We start from the raw sequence: 23,910 nt of genomic DNA, 5'->3' as shown, positions 1-23,910 counted from the left end.
GATCACAGAGACATTCAGAGACTTCAATATGTTTTTATTTTTTTACCTTTCTCCTGACCTGTGCTTTTCAGCTGACTTTATCCCAATTTGCATACAGCAATAAGAGTATAAGAATACTTATGCAATCATGACTTTTCACTTTTACATCATATTTGCATTTGCTTTGAATGATTAGATTTGGTTGTGTATATAACACATGCATTCCTAAGTGTCTTGATGGGACAAAATGCACTTTAAAGCAATAATTTAAAGCAACAAAATGTGAAAACTGTGATAGGGTCTGATACACATATGTAAGAAGATAGTATCTAGCTCAGAAACTTTGTAACAGATGCTATCACAGTGCTGTCTACGTCCTCATCTACTTTCACCAAATCAGTGCAATGTCACTATGTTCAGAAACACTTTAAGAACATCTGGGCTAACTTTAGAGAGCAGCAATCTGTTTTATATAAACATTAGTGTGTAGTCAATAAACAGTTATAATAATATGGTTTCCATCCAAGATCTAGAACTTTGACAAATACAAGCCTGCAAAATGTTTAATATTCTGTGTGCTTTATGAAGTTTACAACTTGTTTATATTTGGTTAAATATTTGACTGTAAAAAGCCAGTGTTTACAAAAACAATAATAATAATGCATTTCAAACTTTCTAGAGAAATTAGTTTTGACTATTAACGACAAGAACTAATAGTACACTTCAGCTCAACTATTCTGAATGTCAGTTCAAAGATGTATGCATTGTGAAGCTAATACACACACAATTTCAAGTTACTAAGTTATATTTTTGGTAATAATCTTTGCATTTACTACTGTGCAACTAAAATACACCTTTAAGGATGGCAACCTTCAATGAACGTTCTTATGAATAAAACTGAAATGGATTATTTCCTTAATGATAACCAGCCTCTGCTTCACACCAGCCTTGTTTCCTTGTTGATCGCTTTGCAGGCAGCTCTACATTGTCTCAACTCTGTTCACACATTTTCCTGTCCACTTAGTGAATAATGACTTACAATCAAAAAATGTTAGAGGAGTCTGACATTGACATGAAAACATTAAACACATTCCATGTACTATACTAGAATAAAAAGTGCTGTATTATTGCTAGCAAACAAAGTGTTACATAACTTTTATATAACTGAATTCTGCTCTTAATCTGGGAACGCTAGTTCACATCCCAACTCACTGAAACATGAGGAAAAGCACTTCAGTGTTTTCTATATTGATTTTAAACCTGGAATGTATCTGACTGTAGAAGCAGTCCATGGCGAGATTGATGCAGTGTATCATTTGCTAATTATATTAATTAGTGACCATTTTCAATTGCAAATGTGTGTGTGCAACATTTTATTTGTTAATGTAAGTGTTGTAGCATATTACGAATATATTCAATTTACCAATATAGAAACCCTATGTCCATTTAAATCAAAAGACAACCATTTATACCTGTAAAAAGTAATAAAATTAGGCTACATGACAGACACAAACACAAACACAAACGGGCTCACGGAAAACAACAAACACATGCAAAACATGTGAATAATCATACAGATAGTTAATAAAGTAATAAGATTATATTGTACACACACACACACACACAAACATATGCAGAGGTACCTGTAGCAAAAGCCGTCACAATAATTCAAACTGTACAAATTATCTAAACAACACTACAATGAAAGTGTAATGCCAGGAAATGAAATATTGCCAAACCCTATAACAGATTCCTTTAAAGCACATAAAAGAAATGCAAAAAGCAATAACATCAGTTAATAAATCCACGATTAGGAGCCATCCCTAGGTGATGATATAATCTACACTAATTAAACAAGTTCAAATGTCAAACATTGCACATCACTCTACCCAACAAATGCACGGATTACACAGCGGAAAATGTCAAATCTCGTCTTGGAGAGGTAAAGACCCAGAGGAATAGTTATCTTTCAATGATACTGCAGATCAGTGGAAACAGTTTTAGTTTCATTCGTCATAAAAATCCACCACGAACCTTCTCTATTGCACTTTAACACCACTTATTTACATTTCAGTTACAACATCCTTCCTAATAGTTCATCGTTAGCCTTGTCACAATTGTGTCATTACTAAATCAGTACTATTACATACAATTACTACAATAATAGGCTTACATTTCAGAATACTGTCAGAAAGATGTTCGACTGACTTTTGTACAACAATGAGAAAATGGTAAAGGTTTTCGACATCACTTCCTGCTGGTGAAAATCAGTGAAACGGTGTCAATAAATACCACTCACTCTTCATTATATGAAAGGAATGTAGGCCTAAGTTGTGTACAATTCATCTATTGCAGGAACACTGGGAGAGTATTTCTATTAGTCTTCAAGTCACGTAAAAAAAATAAAAAAAAAATAAAAAACACTGTAAACATTTCACAGTTAAAACCCTGTAGACATCATCCAAGAAGGGTGCATTTGTTCTGAAAGTGCATTTTATTTTGCCAGTATTTTTTGATAATAACATGCATCATATTCCAATTTAAAACATGTAACGGTTAAATGGGGCCCTCTAGTGGCTAACTATGATTTATATCTGGAACAACTACTGAAAAACTTGGATAAATACACTCCTAGCAGCCAAACAGCAATATGTTTCAATTGGCCAAGTTGTGTCTATACCCTGTCATGTATTATTATTTTTATTTTTTTGGTTCTTTGTATCACAATTCAGCTGAGGCCTAGTTCAAATCAAAACATGGACTACGATTGTAATTTGCGACTCCGGAGTAGTTTTAGGCCTTAGTCTGTGTTGACACACCTGCCAAATGCAATTTACAAACTCCAGAACTTGATGGAATTGTTGTTGTTGTTTTTTTTAGGACAATCAGTTGGAGTTTTGAATTAATCATTTATACGAGAAAAGGGGTACCAATAGAGCCACAAAATATAAAACAAAACAAAAAATCCCCAATTTTCATTTTAGGCAATTTCTCTTCATCTTTAAAAGACCTTTCTCAATTGTATGTGACCCTACGGGGTCAATATCTGTGCAGTCAAATATGAATAGTGCTCTTTCAGCATTTTGAACAGCTGTAGTTAATCCTCAGATTTTGCCAAACGTTCAGACCCATAAACACAATCACAGCTGTGTTAATTCAGCCCTTTATTCTGCCTTGGCTGGAGTCGCTGCCATCACTCTCCACGTTTGACTAAAAGCTTGATCAGCTACAGTATTATACAATTATTCAGGGGGCTCCATTTACTTCGGAGTTGGATAACGATCTCTTTATCCAATGAAAATAATATATCAAAACTATTTCAACACCTGAGATATTGAGCACGCATGTAAGAATTTGTTTTGTTTTCGAGAAGTGGAAAAAATGACTCAAATGAAATGCGAATTCTAAATATATTTGATCACAGTTTCTTCTTGTTTTCAGCAATGGAGGTTCAGTCACAGCACATCACATCAGTTACAGGCACAAGAAAAGCATTCACAGAAGTATTTTCAATCTCCCTCAAGGCTGTAATAAAACACACCATAGCAGTAGTCATCTGTACCTTTGGAGTGCCAAATGGTCTCTAATGACAGCACGCTATCCATTACTGTAATTGTACTCAGGAGATGCTGACCTGTCCTAAACCATGTCAAATAACTGGCAGAGAAAATATGTAAGTTGGTGTATAATGGATCACAGTCCATTAAGCACAGCTTGAATAATTCTACACATTGACACGGTGTCATTTAAAATTGTTATGTTCTCTTAACAAGACAGGTTCTAATGTGCATGTATAATTTTGGCCAGAGTTCTTAGAATGAAAGCCATATCAAACAGAAAGTCATTCTAGAAAGGAATAGAAGCATACATTTTCTATTAAGGTTAGGCCTACGTGACAGAGAAAGACAGGGATTTCTACAGCTTGTAAGATGAATAAAAACCAGAAAGGTTTGTACCATTTAAGAGGTCAAAGCTCAAGACTTGCAATCAACACAGAAGGACGGAATTATATTATTCAATTTAAATCGTAGACCTGTGGATTTAATGATTCACTTCAGACACCTGGTCTACAAAAGAAATGTGTTAGATCACCGTCTCCTGTTTATAAACATGTTACAGAAATTAACAAGGAATCACCAATAAACCAGCAAAATAGGATGACCAGCTATGAACCAAACATCCCTATGTCATTGTTAAGCTCTTTCGACCACTACGTGGCAAGAGAGGAGCAAGACCGAGCCCAGGCAAAGACAAACTTGAGTGTAAATATGATCTCTAAAACAAACATCAGATTTTAAAGAACCAGCTTTTTGAAAATGTAAATCAGTGCCTGATCATTTCACTGCATTTATCTTTGCAGGTACACCAACACAATAAGTGAAAAGGTCTAAACTACCCTCTGTGTATACATTATTAATTGATGTATATTATTTGTGATGTAGCTACATTAAGTGACTTAAAATGGGCTACCTGGAAACATGTGAAATTGAATAGAGAAAAAATGAATGAGGTTACTATGGTTTATCCTCTTAGCTCCGCTATTTCATCCTGTCTCTCTGGGTAATGCCGGAGTTTGTGGTCAGCTGTCAAACCTTCAAAACAGCTGCTTCTCAGAATCAAGATCCGCTCGCTTGAGCAACAATCCTCACTGGACATTATTTTAAAACATCGGGCTGAAAGACAAACCTTTGAGATACTCCTGGACAGCTCCCTGTTACTTCATGCATGACTACAAGTGAAACTTCATATATAAAACTTAATTCAATGGCCACCACGTGCAAGAAAGTATTTTTTTTTTATATACATGACAATGCATTCAGATAGATAGATATACACAGATATATACACACACATATACATCTATATAAGCATTGTAGTAAACCACACCCTAAAACCCTAAAACTGCACTGCAAAAATAAATATATATCTCTATATCTATAAACAAGACCACCACCTTAAAGATGGGATGAATAAATAAGATTTGCTGGTGTGACCTGGAAAAGAGACACTGTGCATCAAAGTAAGTGAAGAAATCTTGGGGTGGCTTTCATCCAGCAGGGGATCAATATACGCTGGTGATGATATATATATACAGTGGGGGAATGATAACTCTTATTAAATATATCGGCAACAATGCTAAATCAACATTCCAAATGCACCAAGAAACTAACAAGATCAATATCTGCAAAGGAGTGGGTCAAGAAGACACAATCTCTCCAAAACTCTTCACGTCAACTCGAAGTTGCAGAACTTATTTGAACAACTTATGTTTCGCTGACGATACTGTCATATTTGCAAAAACACCTGAAGACCTGAAACTTCAAATTCAAGAACTTTCAGATCCAAGCAAGCAAACTGGACTTAACAACATCTACTTCAGTAAAACCAAAGTCATATTAAACAGCTTTGTTAAATCTAGGGAAACTGAAGTAGATCAACAGACACTGGAAGAATTCAAAATGTATGTGTACCTTGGATGACAAATCTGCACAGATGGAGATATTATGGAAGTAATTAAATGAAGACTGATAAAAGGGAGGGAGTGCATTTGGAAGAAACAATTTAAGTTGTTGAAAGTAAATCTACTCATTTTCCTGAAGAGAAAAATATATGACATGGAAAAGTGATGCTTAAGATCAAAGCAAATCAAAACATCATGGGCAGGCCTTCGTCCAGCATTGGACAGATATAAGCTGCTGCTGCTGCTGCTGCTGCTGCTATATATAGGGTTAATGTGATGGAGTAGGCCCATCCCTTGGTTTAAATTGAACCAACAGGATTGAGATTAGAAATGTAAAAGGGTTTACATTAAAGGTTGTTCTTACCTGTTATGAGGAAGGATAAGGCCAATCCAAAATACAAGAGGTAAATTTAGAGCAAAGTAGCCTTGCAACTTTTATTCTTTGGTTTGGGGATGCTGGAGGCGAGGGGCAATATTGGGTTTTCCCTTACCATAATGTCGGTAATAGAGGGCACCTGTTTTCCAGCAAGGAAAGGTCTGGCCCATCTTAGATTTGAAAGGGGTTGTAGAAAATAACCAAATTATTTGTATTGGTGATTTAACCAATAGTTTCTCTAAATGTCTTTCTAATGTATTGATTGTGCTGATGAAATGGATTTAGAATTGTATTTTTGTGTTTTATACATTTATTTTTGGTACATTGGTTTGTTCTAGGGGAGGGGTCATATAGAGCTAGGGTATATAACCAGGCGGTGGAGGAGTTAGTGGGTGGTGTGCTGGAGTGGAGATCATGTATACACAACTGTGATACCGAGTCTAGGTTATTTTCTGAACTGAGTTTTGTTTAGAAACTTCTTGATTCTTTTTGTCAGTGACAACAAATAAATTATAATGTTTGTTGGAAATCATATTTTTCCATCTCCACCTATTCCTGTTGTTTTTAACACCTGACCCTTGGTCCACAACAGTTAATTTAACTTGAAAAGTTACAGAAAAGCACAATTAGAACATTACTTTTTTGAGGACCTTATCAAATCCAGTAAATGGATACTTTATTATGCAAACAGTTCCTAAGCAGAGTGAAAGGGTGGGACCTGCAGTTCAGTTTCACAACAGTTTGCCCACTAATGAGCAGTTGATAAAGCTAATGATTAGCTTTCTATTTAGAAATATATCAACATAAGAAAATAATTGCTTAAAAAAACCAAAACTGATGTGATTTATATTGCATGTCATTAAAACATCTACAGCATTCTTGGGCCCTTTAGTAACCATTCATATGCAAAGATCATTAAGGTCATTTGAAAGTGTGTTTTATACATCTTGGAACTTCTGCTCATATTCCGATGTTGACCTAACAAATGAGTGAAGACGTAGGGGACAGTACTGTCGGAGGCCATGATGAAATGAAATGTAGTGCCAGTGAGCCGGTCTTGGGTGGGGCTGAAGGATGTCACGTTAAAGAACGCCCTAGCATTATCCTATAGGGAAGATTCAGAAGGAATGACAAAAGATCACTTGCTTAGAAGCCTATTTAAATTCCTATGTACATATTAAAACATGCTATCCATCTCTACCAGTTTCAAAAAAACACTTCACAAGGTCCCCCAAAAATACAATCTTAGCCGACTGTGAAAGGAGTAAACCCCCTAAAGAAATTGGTGAAAAGTATGTCACTGAAGCCATTCACTATATAATTTGATCTAGAAGTTTTTGTTTTTCATTTTTAGCCCATGATCTCCCTTGATCTTTAATTGGAGCTGGTTCTCTTTCTAAAGTACACATACATAGTGGTTTCATTTTAACTTTGTTTATTGATTGAGCCACAGAATCTCTCTCTCCTTCTCTGGAATTCAAACACAAGAGTTTAGGTTAATAGCGTACCTCTCCCATTGTGTTGTAACTCGCATTTCGATCTAGAAGCTTGATTAAGCTTCTACTGCATCAGTTTTCTGATTGTTGTCCGCTGTCCGCTGCAGTCTCATAATTATGATGCATATAATTATGATACATATAACAGCTACTGATTCAAAGACAAATACTGTTAAGGAAAAAATAACCGAAACGGTGTAGTGAGTTGAGATTTTCTAATACACAAACTATATTCATACAGTAAACTATATTCAGTCTTGGGCAAGTGCATAATGAAATAAAACTGCTTCCTGCCAATCTAATATAATTTATATACATAATTTCAAACCAACTTTTCATAGTGGAAACAGGAATTAAGATGATTTTATACAATATACATGTCCTTGGCTGTAAAGCTTGTAAGCAACAAAAACTATGAACAACAACCAAAAAAAAGACAATAAACATAAAGGTAAGAAATAAAAAAAACACTTTATACTTCTAAATACTAAAAGAGAAAGAATTAAACATTAATAAAGCAGCCTGACACGTCCATTTTGCAATGTCGGTGTGGTCTAAGCATATACTGCTCAGCAAAAGACCACAATTATCCAGTCTATGGTTTGAAAGGGCACTTCTTATCATAACAAGGACAGAAGTAGGTGCTTCTTATTTATATTTTAATCTCTTACCTCATTCAGATATTGCTTATGATAATGCAGGTTTAAAATGGGCTGCGAATAACATTTATGCAGTAGAATGCTGTTATGAATTGTCTACTAAATTATCAAGGTCTTCTAATTAATGCCAGGCACTCTAACCACAGAAGGGGGGAGTAACAGGTACGATAATGGCCATAATGAACGCTGACGGTTATTTATATTATCTGATCAAGTGCTTGTTTTATTTTGTAATTGTTTTTGTTTTGCTGCTGTTATTATTTTGAATATTAATAAGGGACGTGTTTTTGTAACTCTCCTGAGGTAGAACAGGTGTGGTTGATTCTCAGATGATGCCAAGAGACATTTTGTTTCTAGTATCTCAAATATCAATGTGAAGATACAGTGGGGGAAAAAAGTATTTGATCCTCTGCTGATTTTGTACGTTTGCCCACTGACAAAGAAATGATCAGTCTACAATTTTAATGGTAGGTGTATTTTAACAGTGAGAGACAGAATAACAACAAAAAAATCCAGAAAAGTGCATTTCAGTTATAAGTTATAAATTGATTTGCATGTTAATGAGGGAAATAAGTATTTGACCCCTTCGACTTAGTACTTGGTGGCAAAACCCTTGTTGGCAATCACAGAGGTCAGACGTTTCTTGTAGTTGGCCACCAGGTTTGCACACATCTCAGGAGGGATTTTGTCCCACTCCTCTTTGCAGATCCTCTCCAAGTCATTAAGGTTTCGAGGCTGACGTTTGGCAACTCGAACCTTCAGCTCCCTCCACAGATTTTCTATGGGATTAAGGTCTGGAGACTGGCTAGGCCACTCCAGGACCTTATTGTGCTTTTCTTGAGCCACTCCTTTGTTGCCTTGGCTGTGTGTTTTGGGTCATTGTCATGCTGGAATACCCATCCACGACCCATTTTCAATGCCCTGGCTGAGGGAAGGAGGTTCTCACCCAAGATTTGATGGTACATGGCCCCGTCCATCGTCCCTTTGATGCGGTGCAGTTGTCCTGTCCCCTTAGCAGAAAAACACCCCCAAAGCATAATGTTTCCACCTCCATGTTTGACGGTGGGGATGGTGTTCTTGGGGTCATTCCTCCTCCTCCAAACACGGCGAGTTGAGTTGATGCCAAAGAGCTCGATTTTGGTCTCATCTGACCACAACACTTTCACCCAGTTCTCTGAATCATTCAGATGTTCATTGGCAAACTTCAGACGGGCCTGTACATGTGCTATCTTGAGCAGGGGGACCTTGCGGGCACTGCAGGATTTCAGTCCTTCACGGTGTAGTGTGTTACCAATTGTTTTCTTGGTGACTATGGTCCCAGCTGCCTTGAGATCATTAACAAGATCCTCCCGTGTAGTTCTGGGCTGATTCCTCACCGTTCTCATGATCATTGAAACTCCACGAGGTGAGATCTTGCATGGAGCCCCAGACCGAGGGAGACTGACAGTTATTTTGTGTTTCTTCCATTTGCGAATAATCGCACCAACTGTTGTCACCTTCTCACCAAGCTGCTTGGCGATGGTCTTGTAGCCCATTCCAGCCTTGTGTAGGTCTACAATCTTGTCCCTGACATCCTTGGACAGCTCTTTGGTCTTGGCCATGGTGGAGAGTTTGGAATCTGATTGATTGATTGCTTCTGTGGACAGGTGTCTTTTATACAGGTAACGAGCTGAGCTTAGGAGCACTGCCTTTAAGAGAGTCTAATCTCAGCTCGTTACCTGTATTAAAGACACCTGGGAGCCAGAAATCTTGCTGATTGATAGGGGATCAAATACTTATTTCACTCATTATCATGCAAATCAATTTATAACTTTTATTTAAATGCGTTTTTCTGGATTTTTTTTACTGTTATTCTGTCTCTCACTGTTAAAATACACCTACCATTAAAATTATAGACTGATCATTTCTTTGTCAGTGGGCAAACGTACAAAATCAGCAGGGGATCAAATACTTTTTTCCCTCACTGTATATACTAAACATATTAGACAGATGGATTCACCATAAATTAGCATAATAAAAAAGTCAAAAATCAAATCAGACTACAGCAAGTTAGGTTTTAATATGGCAGGACATATTAAATGTAAGATATTACATTTAATTTTTGTCTTCTACAAATGGCTAGAAGACTCAACTTTTACTATAATACCATAACATAGAGCAAACACAGTACATGTATCAGTGTTATTCATATTATGTCCTGCTCAATTTCTATTTTTACAGTAACAGTTTAAACTCAAATCAAGGAAAAATAAGTCAATCCTAATGAGTCTTTCATATGGTCTCTACTTTTACCCCCAATTTTTTTATTAAAATAAGAAACCAGACCATTCAATTAGTTGTCCAGAAATTCAGGCCTTGAATCAAAGCCATTAATCACATATATGTTTTGAAACACACCTCTGATTCTGAGAAAAAATAGTGACAAACCATACTTGGTACAGAAATAAACATGACAGCTGAGCTTTCATCAAGGGGTTACCCTGGAATAAACACAGGGGGTGAAACGAGAAGCATTGGTCACGGCACCACTTTTGTTAATTTTAATGTCTAACAGCTCTTCACTGTGATTGTGAAATAAAAAGGCTGAATAAAATCCTCTCAATTATACCTAATTTGGCTATAAGACAAATCTTTAATTGCTTTCCTTGCAGCCATCCAAAAAGCTCTGGCAAAAGAAAACATTAAAAAGCAAATTAGAGCTCAATCTGCTGAGCACAATCGATTGCCCAGGGAGGACACATAATGAATTCTGTGGTTTTGTTCTCTTTCCTCAGCACACTGTGCCCAGGCTGCTTAAAATAATGTATCAAGACTGGATCATTATAATGCTTTCTCCACAAAGCATTATACATAAATAAATTATAAATAATACCATTCTAATAAGGTAATCTAATGGCCCCCAACATATAGAAAGCTTGGCCTTAAGCGAATACAAACTGGAGAGCATAGGTCTGAACTCGGCAAAGAGACGACATTATGAGTGAGATGAACCATGAACTGGCCAGTAGTGGTAAAGCATTCATATTTAACCTCATTATTCATTGTCTCCAGCCAGGAAGCAAACTGAATGTCCTTTGTTTGGGAGCCAGAAATGCAACACTTCTGTTAAAGACCAAAAGTTCATGTTAGCAAGTGTGTGGGCAGTCTTAATACATTTACACCACTGGTCCATTCCCCAAAAACATTCCTTATATAATATGACCATCATCTCCCATAGTAAAACTACAGTAAAATGTAGGAAAGTAAAGTGAAATCACATTAAACCATGATACCAGTCACGGAAAACCATAGCAAAGGAGGGTAATGCAAAATACTGAGAAAGACGTGGGAAAACTGCCAAATAACCGTTCAAATGTACTGCAGTAAACTGCCACAGGGGGATTTATACAATGGATTTATGCTGGAAGTCTCGTACAGGAAGAAAAACTACACATTATGTATCTCCTGCAAGAAACATATGTCACATAAGATTTGTAATGCATACTGTGTCATGATAACCTCACCCTACAGCAGACTCAAATGCCCCCATGGGAAAGTGGGACTCTTCATAAACAATGCCCTCTAAAGGATAAAGCACTCCCTAGATCCACCCTCCCTACAGAACAACAGCTAGGGACCTAATTACATTGTTTTCAGGGATTCCCTCAGTTCTGTATTTTATAACTCATCATGAAACCAATGACAGTGGGGGGATGTGAAATACTAATAGTAATAGGTTTATTACCTGCTCCAGTAAATATATTGGCCGAACACAGGTATGCAACATACTTGGGCATGTGGTGTCTCCCTCCTTATTACTTCACCAACATTTCAGTTACATTTTATAGCTGAGCCTGTTTGTATCTCTTAAAAGATAATTAGGTCTTAAGAGAAAAGTTTTCTGTGAGAACAAAAGGCGTGTTCCCCTCCACAACAGCCACACACTCTTATTGAGAGAGGGATCAAAACGAACTTCTTCAATCCCAAGTGCAAGCTTTCTGTAAAACACTACTTCAAAATATCGGATTTTAATGGGTTATAATAAAGATAACTCTTTAGATATGAGGCATAAGGCATATTGCCCTGGACAGTGATACTCATGAAAACTGTATAACAGTTTTCAGATGTTTATTACAACTAAGAACACAATGCTAGTGAATTAACCTGCCAATGGTAACATTAAGCAGATGTCAGTTTTATAAGTAGAAATTTGAGCACTCCTTAAACAAAAGTATTATAAATGAGTCATTATATATATATATATGCCTGATATACTTTTGTAAATTAGTTCCAAATCTTCTTGAAATACATCAGTGGTTACTTTAGCAGAGTGTCAGGGATACATACTGTGCACGCTTTAGAGAAGTAATCAATACATACATAACGTATGCCCTCACATACCATGTGTGATAGAAAAAAATAATGATGCCTTTCGGTTTATGTGTTGTTGTTTGTGGTGGTGCTGTTTTTGTTTTTCAGTAGAGCATTTCCAGTAAGTGATTACTCACCTTGTTTGTTTATGTTATTTTAGTTACAATGAGTAACATTATATAATAAAATAAAAAGAACCATGCAATGTTTCCAGATGAGCAGTTTGCTTTCGACCAGCAATTAATTAATCCATAACATAAGGACACATATAACACATTGTGATCACGTTGATTAATGTGCCCTTAGGCACTCTGATCACAAATCCAACATGGTCAACCAGCATGGATCCCAACATCAATAAACTACACGCTTCATAAATAGAATGCCACCGTGTCAATAAACAGAACTCTGCGGACTCCGACAGAAGTCGCGCTACTTGCCTTCTTCGCTGAGGACTGAATTGCTTTTGACAGCATGCTGGCCTTCGCTGACGTCTCCTCCACTCCTGGCCGGACTTGTCCTGCACTCTTTCACCGACACTGTTGCAGTTTTCCTTCTGGCGAGCGTGGAGGAGACGGTGCCCATGTGGATAGCAGGATCTCAAGCCCCCCTGTCAACATGCAAAACGCAGCTGCTGCAGCGACGAGGAAAGCCAGCGTCCCTCCTAATGAGACAATAAATCGTGTGTCTCCTTTTGCTAATAACATGTATGGGGGAGAGCAATGCACGGAATCAATTCACAGTCATCTGTGGAGCGCCTCTGTTCCGACACACTGGGGTTTCATAATGGTGTGCATTTTCCCCCGCACACACCGAGGTGCTATTAGTTAGACAATACACTGCATTCTGCAACGTGACTATGAATCCTCACGGCTAGGCAACTCTCTATTGAGACTTCATGCGTTTCTGTGTGAGAGAGAGAGAGACCTACACGTGTAGCATTTTCCCCTTTTGCTTTGTTTATTTGTTTTTGATGCATTTTCATGAAATTAAGCACAGCTGCTGTTTGAAATCAAAACCGGAGAAAAAGAATGCATGTTTCTGCTTAGATTGGTGCAAACAGCCCCATGAGGGTGGGGGGTGCACTATAGTTCCCAGAAAAGTCCCAGTGCACGAAGAGTATAAAACATAACATTAATCATTAACTGGTTTAACCCCCCCCCCCCCCAATTAGCGGATAGGTGTGTTTGTTTGCATTACTCATGGAATGTTGTTATGCACTACACAACTAATTAATATAATGATTAATCATACATTGCATTTAACTAATAACCAATAACCACCTCTGCATTTCAGAAGCTAGCTTTCTTCACCTGCTGTGTGGAAATAATTGTAAAACGTTATTTCTATATTTACAAATGTCTATATACTATACTCTGTCGGTATTTCTAGGATTGAATCCCAATTTGCATTCAAGTTGACAAGTACTACATCATATAAGTGGTACTACATCATGTCAAAGCATTTATTAAGAAACAGTAAACAGATCATGTAGTTCTGTTGAGGATGTTGATCTATATGTTTGGATGATCTATAAAATAAAATGCATATGCTGGAGAAAAATCTTTTAAATTGTTTAAATAGATGTGAGGATTATAAAATAAACAAATATGGGGTCTGGATGGCACAGCACTTTACTGAATACGTACCTGCAACCAATTGACCAAGATGAGTCTAAACACCTCTTCTCCTCAAGCTGTCAATTATTGTCAGGTCTGATCATGCCCATCACAATTACACTGGCCAGTGCAGTGCAACGGTTATTTCAGGATCAACATTAAAATTCTATTAAAAGCAGCATGCCAAGCAGAGGGATTTTCTAGATTAAAATCCCAGTTGGATTTAGGTAACTGCATTGCTTGTATAACACATTCACATATTTGAAAAGTACAATAGATGGAGAAAAAGTATGCCAAATATTTATTGTGCTCCAGCTTTAAGCATTTAAAATATGGTCAAAGTAAATCTATCCAATACCTGCAGTTGGTCCAGCAGTTCAGTGTTTAGTGAGCAGACTTATAAATGGGGAAATATATTCAACCACATTTGTTATTATAAAATCAGCATTTTTTAAACAAATAACTAGAAAGACTCAGTCCCAGCTGTTTCAAGGACACGTTTACACAAGGGAACATTGTTTGCCACATAAATGGGGTATTATAATGTAATTTGTTAGAGGAAGGCAAGTATCCCTTCATATGCAGAAGAATACTGCACATGCACTTTTGATGAGCACTACCTGAGTTAAGAGGTTTTCATTCAGTGTCAGTTGATTGGTTCTTGAGGCTTTCCAAGCATGTCTCACAAGAATTAATGAAATCTCCGAAAATCTCCAAGGGATAAACACAAAGCAGAAGACACGCATGATGATATCAAGAGTGGAATTAGCAGTGGGTGACAGGTAGAAAAATAGATGTTTGAAATTCAGAAAATCATCAAATATGAAGAACATCTGAAAAGGTATTTCAGAAATTTGAGTTACAGCTTTGTAAATGTAAAATAAGGACTAATTCAAGATACATAATGGAGTAGCTGGGAAAGTAAAAAGAATACGGACAAAGAGAATATAATTTTATTCCTGATTCACTCATATTTCTGGTGCTGTAATATAAGTGTGATGAGACTTGCTACACATAATTTGCTTGAATCTAGGTGTGGATACATCCCCAAACAAATGTGGTGATGTAATTAGTATGAGTTAAAATTGTGGCCTTATGCATCATTATGATTGTAGATTTTTTTTTTTTTTTTTAATGTGAATAAAATGTTGCACATAACTAAATCTACTTGATTCTCTACTATGTAAACCATTTTTAAAGATGCCACTTTACAGAAAATACTTTGTCCTTATTTTATTAAAAATGTGATTCAACAAACACAACATACACAAAAACATGCATCAAACATAAAATATTTCAACTTATCAAGCAAGAATATATTAAATTAAATAAATAACAGGGTTCAATAACATTCCAAGCAAAACTCTTATGAAAGGAGTAATTTTCAAATAAAAATATACTTTCCTATCTGAGAAAGGACTAAGTAAGATTTAAAAAAAGTTTTATAAAATGTAAAGGTTACCATTGCCATATCTGTAGGAATGTGCAAATGTACATATTAACTTCAAATCAAATCATATTTAGGCCTTCAATTTGTTATTTCAAATAATGATATAATATGTAGATAAAAAAGGAATTAACTGGGGAAAACTAAACAAAAAAACAGGCGTCTTCTTCTGTGTCCTTAAGTTAGCGTCAATCACCATATCTATCATCTGAAAGAATGCAGTCCTTGTGAAAGAAATAAGTGTGTAAAACCTAAAACTAAGTGTATTGCATTAAAAACAGATATTAGACAAAATGGTTCATAGTACTAACAAAACTAAAGATACAGTAAATTATAGATGAATCTGACATTTGAAATAGAGTAATTCAAACAGTGATGTGGTACACAAATTGCTACCAATAGCTATTTTTGTTGATGGAATAAAGACATGGTAGAATGAGCGCTCATCTTAGTATTTTGTTCAAGTATGTGTGATACCATTTAACTGGCTTTTAATACAAGGTTTGTAATTCCTTAACTGTTCCATAAAACCTGGATTTGGACAAGCAGCCGGCCTTGCACTTTTCACCAAAGCAAAGGCGTCCTCAAAACTCAGAAACTCTGATGACATCAGGTATCCAATGACTACTGAGGCAGAGCGAGACACCCCAGCATTACAGTGAACAAGCACCACTCCATTCTAAACAGAGAAGAAAGACAAAGAGCGCTCAATTAAAATGACTGGCTATGAAAAGTTACAATGCATACAGTAAGCCATGTTATAAATTAGGCTTATACATCTGACAGAAGGTCACTTATCTTAAATAATGTTAGTATAAATCATGCTTTGCTAAACTCCAACTATCATTTTTACACAATGTATCTGTGAGTCAAATATTTAGTCTTTTATTACTTCTGCAAAAAATGCATCACGCTGGCCAATTAAGTACTGATTATCTTCCCTTTACTGCGTTGTAAAACTGCTTTGTGGGAACATAAAATAACATGCTGAAAGCTCAACCATTCAGAATTCGATTGAATATTTTCAAAAATGAGTTAGCAAGTAACAACAATTGAAAACATGATTGAATTTTCAAGAGAGCTGTTGGAAGTGATGCATTTAGTTAATAGTAACACTATAATGCATCCTTAATACTTGTTTAACAGTGGAAACTTTTTTCTAATAGCTTATGTAATTATAAACCTGTGTGAGTTTGCTTAATTCAACAGTGTCAGGTTGCTGATCACAATATCCGAGGCTCGGGAAAGAGGCTGTGCAACAAACAATGGCCAGTGGCGATATGATCTTTCTACAACCTGCTTAATAATTCATTTTGAAACCTCTAGCACTGCCCTGTGGATACCGAGAATAAGGGCTGTTGTGCATCAGTGGATTTTAGAGTATCAAATAGGCTCCCTACAAAAAATAGGGCACTTAGGAAATTACTGCAAAGGGCCTTGCTTATAAACAAGATTTTTTTTTTCCAGAAAAGGTTACATAGCTCTTCAATTATATTTTCTTTCCTGTACAACTGTAACACGATTATTATATTTTGTAAATAGTTTGATTATAGTTTGTTCACTGATTCTCACTAAAGAAAAATGTGTAACTTTTCAGAGAATCCTGAAATTCAGTTACATGCATGACTATATTTAATTGCAAAAGGATCAAAATCAGTTACCTCAGTCTTGGCTTGCTCAATAAACTCAGAGCACTCCTGGAAGTACTCTGAAATGATGGTTTGCGGGAGATCCAGTATAGAGAAAGACTTATAAATGAACTGATCTGGAAAAGCATTTTCAACACCATATGCAACATTCAAAATGTGTGTAACCTAAGAAAAGAATAACAGAACATGTTATTGAAAGCAAATTGCATAAAACAAAAAATATTTACAATACACATTTAACATGCCAAATACAATGCTTTACAAGAGACTGACTGTAAGATTACCTTAAAGTTTTTTAAAGTGTCAAAGTCCTGAGCAACATCCTGTGAGGCTAGAACAGGGAGAGAAAGCTGATAATCAATGCAGGACAGGGATGTAACTCTCTTTTTAATTGGACTTGTTAGCATAGAAATCGTGACGACAATGTTAGATTTAATAATAAGATATTGCAGAGGGATCTTCATTTTGATAATGAAGGACTACAAGGCAGGAAGTGTTTGCTTACTTAGTGAAATTAGATCTTTAGGGAGTGTGTCAGTTATTAAAAAAAAAAAAAAGCTTCATGTACATACTGTACTGAGCAAGTCAAACATCCTTGGTCCATGTTTAGTCCCTAATACTGCAGTTTTCTTTACTAACAATGAGTATTTAATCTTCCTGTAAATCATGTAGCAAAAGATTACTTCCTATTGTGCATTCAAAGAGAGATCAATGGAAAAACACAGAACAAAACTGCTTGAAAGTAGTCTATTCTCCATTAACTACAGGGTGTTTAAGAGTAGCCCAATATTGAGAGGCATTTCTGCTTTCTGTGCCGAACAAAATCTAATTGAATAATATTCATTTGAGACAGTCATGCAGGTCATCGAGACCAATTTGTTTTACACCAATCTGTACTGTGCAGGTTATCAGAATGACTTATAACTATATAATGCAGTGCACCAACCACACAAACTTCTACTACTACTACTATTCATAATAATACATATTAATAAGAAGAATGCATACAATTATAATGGGGTTAATGATGGACAATGTAGTGCACAACCATTCATAAATCATGTCCTTCATTTCTTATACTCTTATACTGATGCACATAGTATAGTAGTAGATGCACTATTTCCTATGACTAAAACCACAGTTTGGGGAAAGGCTCTCACCCAGCAGAAGCCAAGGCTTGATGACTCCAACTTGAAGGTCCAGGCTGAGATCCTGAACATAACCGCAAGCTCCCTCCGCCTGCATGGGCTCTTCAACCACCTGCACCATGCAGTCTTTCCACGTCTCGATGACTCGTCTCCCACTCAGAGTTGTTACCCTGGTGCACTGCTTTCTCAACGCAGTCTTTGAAAAAGCCTTTATTTCCTGTGCAAGCGAATGCATGACATCTGTGTTGCACCAAAAGCTCCGGGCAGAAAAAAAGCAAAGCCTGTCTTTCCCACAGACGTCAGACGAGAGCAGACGCGACTTCTCCTACTTCCCTGGTGTAGGTATCTCACACTTGTGCAGCCCATGTCTATTGCACCCTGACAATCGAGAAGAAAGCCATTGTAACCCTAGAGCAGTTATTGTAACTGTGTGCTAGTGGGAACATCGCCACCTGTAGGTGTGGAGGTATCAGTACCCGATTCCGCTTTCATACCATCCCCATTATCCCAATCCCAATTTCCCAAAGTAAAGTGACTTTGATCAGGATCACAAGATACAAGGAATATATAAAATAATATAGAATATGCATATGAAACACATATTTTGTTCTTGGAAATCTGAATTTCAACATGGAACTGTTATTTTGCAAAATCATTCAGAAAGGTGTGAGGGTTATACTGATGCCCATTCGATAAAGGCTGGAACAATGTCGACATTTAAGTATCCAAAACCGTAATGCGATTATCAGAAGAGTATGAAAACCTATATATAGTAATGATTGACAGCAGTCAAGGAGAAGAAGAGGTATCGATGAACACAAGTGGAATACCAGAGGTGATTCCAGAAGTAGGCTATGCCATGAAGAAGATTAAATATGGAATGGAAAGATGCAGAAGATATGAGCTTCCTCTGTGTCTGGGCTTTATTGACTACGAGAATGCATTATATTAGATTCAATATATACAAACTCAGTCATCAGAGCTCTAAGAAAGCAAAACATTGAAGAAATCTATATAACTTGTATTAAATGTAACAATACTACATCAACAATCCAACTCCACCAAGACACTGACAAGATCAAGACACAAACTCTCCAAAACTCTTCACGGCAACTCTTAATGAAGTGTTCAAGACTTTGGGCTGGAAAGAATAAGTATCAAAGTGAAACAAAGCTTTTTTGAACAACATCTGATTTGCTGATGACATCATTGTAGTTGCAAAAACACCTGAAGATCTGCACCTGTCGGATGCCAGCAAGTTAACTGGACATCAAATGAACTTGAGTAAAACCAAAGTCATGTTTTACAGCTTTGTGAAACTGAGGGAAATTGGAGTAGCTCAACAGATACTGGATGGAGTTATTATGGAAGGAATCAAAAGAAGAGTGAAAACGGGTTGCAGTGCATTTGGGAGAAATGGCACACAATTGATAGGAAATCTACCCATTTGCCTGAAGAGAGAAGTATTTGTTATCTGAAACCTGGACCCAAAGAAGCATGGGAAAATGAAAATAAGTCCATATTTGTATTGAAACACGAAAAATATTAGCCTATAACTTTTGTAAACTATGTATAGGCATATAGAAAAACACTAACTATAACCTAAGTTCGATTTCACACACACACATTTTTAATTTCATTTTATTTATGTATTTAGTTATTTATTTTTGTGGGGGTGCTAAATCTGACCACAAAGCATGGTTCAAATATGCCTTTGCTATACTATAGACTCAACCCATATCATATCTATACCTAACCTAACAGTCCATTATGAATATTATTATTATGGTAAAGAAGCGTCTTCTCAGACAATGTCGAATATCTACGACATCCTTGTTACATTATAGCCACGTCGAAGATCCTATAAAGTACATGTACCGTCTATAAAGCAGCAAGTAATCACAAATATCAATAAACACGATTAAGGACAGTACCCCTGCATTTCCAATAACAAAGCCTGTCAGTGTGGAGCACAAAGGCGGAAACGTCAGCAGCAGAGGGGCGCCATGTGACGTGCGTCCGTGTTGCAGGAAACGGCCTCGTTCTGAGAGTCAGGGCAACACCTAGAGAAGGCAGGGAGGCGCAGGCAGTGCGGGTTTCGCCAGGCTGTTTACCCGTAATATGGGACGATTGTAACACGAAGACAAACGGGGTCTGATTAGTTCCGTGCTACACACTACAGAGGGACGGTTTTCCGCTGCGCTTCGTCTTGTGAAACACTAAACGAGCAGCATGTCGCGGGGTGTGCTGCAGCCCAGCCAGCAGAAGCTGGCGGAGAAACTGACCATCCTCAACGACAGGGGCATCGGGATGCTCACTCGCATCTATAACATCAAGAAGGTAAGGTAGCAATGGCACCCACAGGGCCGTCCCCTCCCGAGGCATTGCCTTCAGGGGAAAACGCGTCCGTCCCGCGTCGGTGTTGCACAGACGTCGGGAAGCCATGGCTGGCGCTGAAACATGACTCTGCAGAGGCTGGGAATGGGATAAGGACGGGAAGAATGCAGCCAAGGCCCAATGGCATGTAAAAGGGGGAAACGACGCGTACGGGACGGGGGCAGGGGCAGCGCGTCGTGTGTGTGCCGGCTGTGGAGGCTCCGGCGCGGCTGCTCTCGGGAGTGTTGTCGCGGAATGGCGCTGGCCGGGGCTGCGGAGCGGCGCTCCTCATGCTGGAGTGCTCTGTGAATGTGGCGGCCGCCGTCCTGCTTTTCGTCTGTGTGACCGATTTTTATTTATTTATTTCATTGTTTTTAATGACCAGTAAGAGCGAAACGATTTCAGTGAAAATAATCGTTTTTTTGTATGTGTTTTTATATTTTATTTGCATTGACAGCCTTTGCGAGAGGCTTTGTATCCCGAAAATTGTAGCTAATCCCTGCCAATGATTTACGGAAACATCACTGATGTCTAGGAAAATTGACACATTGCACATGAGTGACCCACACTGATTGTTTTTTTTGGTGTCCGCTTTTCGGTATCTAGTTGTTATTGAGTGGTGCTAGCAGGAATGAATACCTACCTATCTATCTATCTATCTATCTGTATAAATGTGTGTGTGTGTGTGTGTGTGTGTGTGTGTATATATATATATATATATATATATATATATATATATATATATATATATATATATATATATATATATATATATATAAAACCCTATTCTCGTCAGATTCTTATTTTGCCTTGATTCGAGAATGTTACTTCTTTGTCATAAGGTGTCATCATTAGGTTTTTATTTAGGTAGAATAACATTACCTTGAAGATAAAGTAGCCATAGACTCCCCCAATACTGTTCATGTATATTTGACAACTGCAGACACCAGTCATTTAAACATGTTAAAAACATAACATGATCCAGAAGTGTCAGTAAGGTTATGTACATGTGTGTATGGACATTATTTATGTATACAACAACAGTGAAAAAGGCACCCACACCTAAGATTGTGTACTATTGTATTGTATTCATGTTAGACATATGTGAGTTATCCTTCCCTTGCTATCAAGGAATTTTGATCATAAAAAGGAGGCGGGATTAAAATAGTGGAGGTGAATGCTGTACTACTTACCAGAACAGGGAAACTAAAACTAGATCTGGTTAAACGTGTTTGAATATTATGTTTTATTGGCAATTCATACATGCGAGTCTTAAAGCAGATTTACAGTTTGCTTGCTGAGATTTCCTTGCCACTTAGTTTTCTTGCTATTTGCAAATTTAAACAAAATTAAAAATGTAATAATTCAAATGGCAGACCTAGATGTTCTATAACAGTCATTTTTTTAATGTTCTGGATCGCTAACATTAGATTAATTAATGTATGTATGTGCTTCTCTGTGTGTGTTTGTGTTGCAAAGGAAGAAATCTAGTTTTTCTAATTTTATGGCACATACCTATATTTCGTTTGGCTTAATTTGGAAGATGGTATGGTAGGCACTGTGAATCAGTGATGATTCACATATCAGAATCTTAAGTAACACAACAGTATCTAATATTTTTGGGGAAACTATTTCATATAGTTCAATAATTAATGTACTGCCTTAAGCAAGTGAAATACAGAGATAGGCTAGTTTCACCAGTTACTTTTATTGTATTTGGTCACCCGCAAATGTGCTTTCCCACTCTAAAGGAAATTATACATGATTATTGTGTTGTTGTCTGTAAGTCCTGTGATCAATAGATTTAAATGTCAAGCAGCTGAAGACTGTAGAATAGTACAATACATGTATTTGATTGTTCCATTTTTATGTTCATCACTGGCCTTTTCTTATTAGTTATCTGTACGTTTGAAGTATTCTACCATTTTGAACACCGTATTGTTTCAGCCATTGAACAGCTGCAGATTTGGTTAATCCACAGACACCACAGCTACTGTATGTAAGCTTCCTGCAGAAATCACTTAATTAGGGTTGGTTTTCCAAAACAAGTGGGTATCAGCTAAAAATACCTGGATTTTACTATTCAGTTGTTGTAGTAACAAATGTCTTAAGATATTAACTTTAGTGAGCTGTGAGACCAGCTTTCTGGCAGATCAAACGCCAGACTTAGGCAATGTTTTGTATATGATGGCAAACTGAACATTATGGAATGTGAAAAACTAAATCGTTTTAGATTTTCTATACAAACGCATAAGACAATATAGCATAAATGTGGACTCTTTCTATCCAAATCTTCATTATATATAAATGCAGGAAATAATGAGAGGAAACCTTATACTAGATGCTACAAATATAATACCAAGTGAGCTTACTTCTGTGTCCTTACAGTGATCACCATCTCATCACACCTCTTCTCTCCAAACATCAGTAGTTATTCTTCTTCTGCAGTGTGTCAGTAAGTTAGAAAAGACTTAACCTGTCACAGCCTTTTCCCACTGGGCCATGCAGTTGTCTTCCCAGAGCTTTTTTTGTTGTTGTTTTTGCGAGACATACATCTGACTCAAATCTCGAATCATTTATGAACATCTGTTGAATAAACCATAGGCCTATTTATATTCAAAGCCCTAACCCTTTTATAGGAGCATTGTCCCAGGACACAAGATGAATTGTTGTAGTAATGATTCCAGAACTACATTTTTACTGATGACAACAGACATTAGCATGGTTCTTCCATTACAATTTAGGGTTCATTCCCTTTGTATGTGTCACCACCAGCTCAAGTAGATTTATTTTATTTAATATTTATTTATGTTAGGCATAAATCCACTGAAATGGTAAATGCTTTTCAATAATTTGTTAATTGGTATTTCAAAACCCAGTGATCTAATTATTTTTCCCTGACAGATTGAACATTAATTCTGTAATTAAATATGCATGTAAAATTATTCTGTGTAGTAGTAAAAGTATTTCTGGCGAGAAGAATAAAACCCCAAATTCTAAACCAAACTAAAATCTCAAGAGATCACTTCTCACTGGAGATTTGTAGGCTATACAATAAGTAGGAAAACTACTTCTTATGATAAAAAATATAATGAAAAGTGTGACGTACTAGGTTAATACCATTTTGTATTGGTATCTTGATAACAGCAAGGAATTTTGCAATTCTGATACTCTATGTGAGTTCTACATTTATGTATGTTACACACACGTGCACGTGTACAAATATCTAATTAATTTGAAATTAAATTTGTTTTAATGTTTCTGTCTTAAGTACATTGTAGGTGCACTACCTTCCTGTAGCCAGTCAAAAATAGCTTTAATACTGTCTGTTGAAATAATTTTCTTGCCTA

At 36.7% G+C, this 23,910-nt stretch overlaps 3 protein-coding genes across 9 annotated transcripts in view; 1 reads left to right on the top strand and 2 right to left on the bottom strand.

The window, feature by feature from the left end:
- pde1a (phosphodiesterase 1A, calmodulin-dependent) overlaps positions 1-13,232 on the bottom strand; it is an 89,005-nt gene extending 75,773 nt beyond the window's left edge. The window contains exon 1 of one of the 2 annotated variants that reach the window (XM_066687266.1): positions 12,762-13,232. In XM_066687266.1, the coding sequence (XP_066543363.1) occupies positions 12,762-12,906 (145 nt within the window). In that variant the 5' untranslated portion in view covers positions 12,907-13,232. The remainder of the gene's footprint in view (positions 1-12,761) is intronic. The other variant, XM_066687265.1, reaches the window with a different exon arrangement.
- A 1,926-nt stretch (positions 13,233-15,158) lies between these two features.
- dusp19a (dual specificity phosphatase 19a) lies at positions 15,159-18,592 on the bottom strand. Its single transcript, XM_066688168.1, has 4 exons — positions 18,197-18,592; positions 17,321-17,367; positions 17,049-17,201; positions 15,159-16,066 (listed from the first exon to the last, which is right to left on the bottom strand). The coding sequence occupies exons 1-4, from the start codon at positions 18,417-18,419 to the stop codon at positions 15,848-15,850; spliced, it is 642 nt and encodes a 213-aa protein (XP_066544265.1). The 5' UTR covers positions 18,420-18,592; the 3' UTR covers positions 15,159-15,847.
- A 1,622-nt stretch (positions 18,593-20,214) lies between these two features.
- nckap1 (NCK-associated protein 1) overlaps positions 20,215-23,910 on the top strand; it is a 39,251-nt gene continuing 35,555 nt past the window's right edge. For 3 of the 6 annotated variants that reach the window (XM_066688359.1, XM_066688357.1, XM_066688356.1), the window contains exon 1: positions 20,215-20,524. In XM_066688359.1, coding sequence (XP_066544456.1) covers positions 20,417-20,524 — 108 coding nt within the window. In that variant the 5' untranslated portion in view covers positions 20,215-20,416. The remainder of the gene's footprint in view (positions 20,525-23,910) is intronic. The other 3 variants (XM_066688361.1, XM_066688360.1, XM_066688358.1) reach the window with 1 other exon arrangement.

The sequence above is a fragment of the Amia ocellicauda genome, chromosome 16 (assembly GCF_036373705.1).
Source record: "Amia ocellicauda isolate fAmiCal2 chromosome 16, fAmiCal2.hap1, whole genome shotgun sequence".
Taxonomy (NCBI): domain Eukaryota; kingdom Metazoa; phylum Chordata; class Actinopteri; order Amiiformes; family Amiidae; genus Amia; species Amia ocellicauda.
Note: the sequence above shows the minus strand (reverse complement) of the source record. Positions and strands in the feature narration are given on the sequence as shown.

Excerpts from the sequence above, each read along its gene's own strand:
- dusp19a (XM_066688168.1), bottom strand. The coding sequence starts at position 18,419 with ATGCATTCGCTTGCACAGGAAATAAAGGCTTTTTCAAAGACTGCGTTG. Across the intron at positions 17,368-18,196 it reads CAAGCCTTGGCTTCTGCTGG|CCTCACAGGATGTTGCTCAG; the intron begins GTGAGAGCCTTT and ends TCCCTGTTCTAG. Across the intron at positions 17,202-17,320 it reads ACACTTTAAAAAACTTTAAG|GTTACACACATTTTGAATGT; the intron begins GTAATCTTACAG and ends TTCTTTTCTTAG.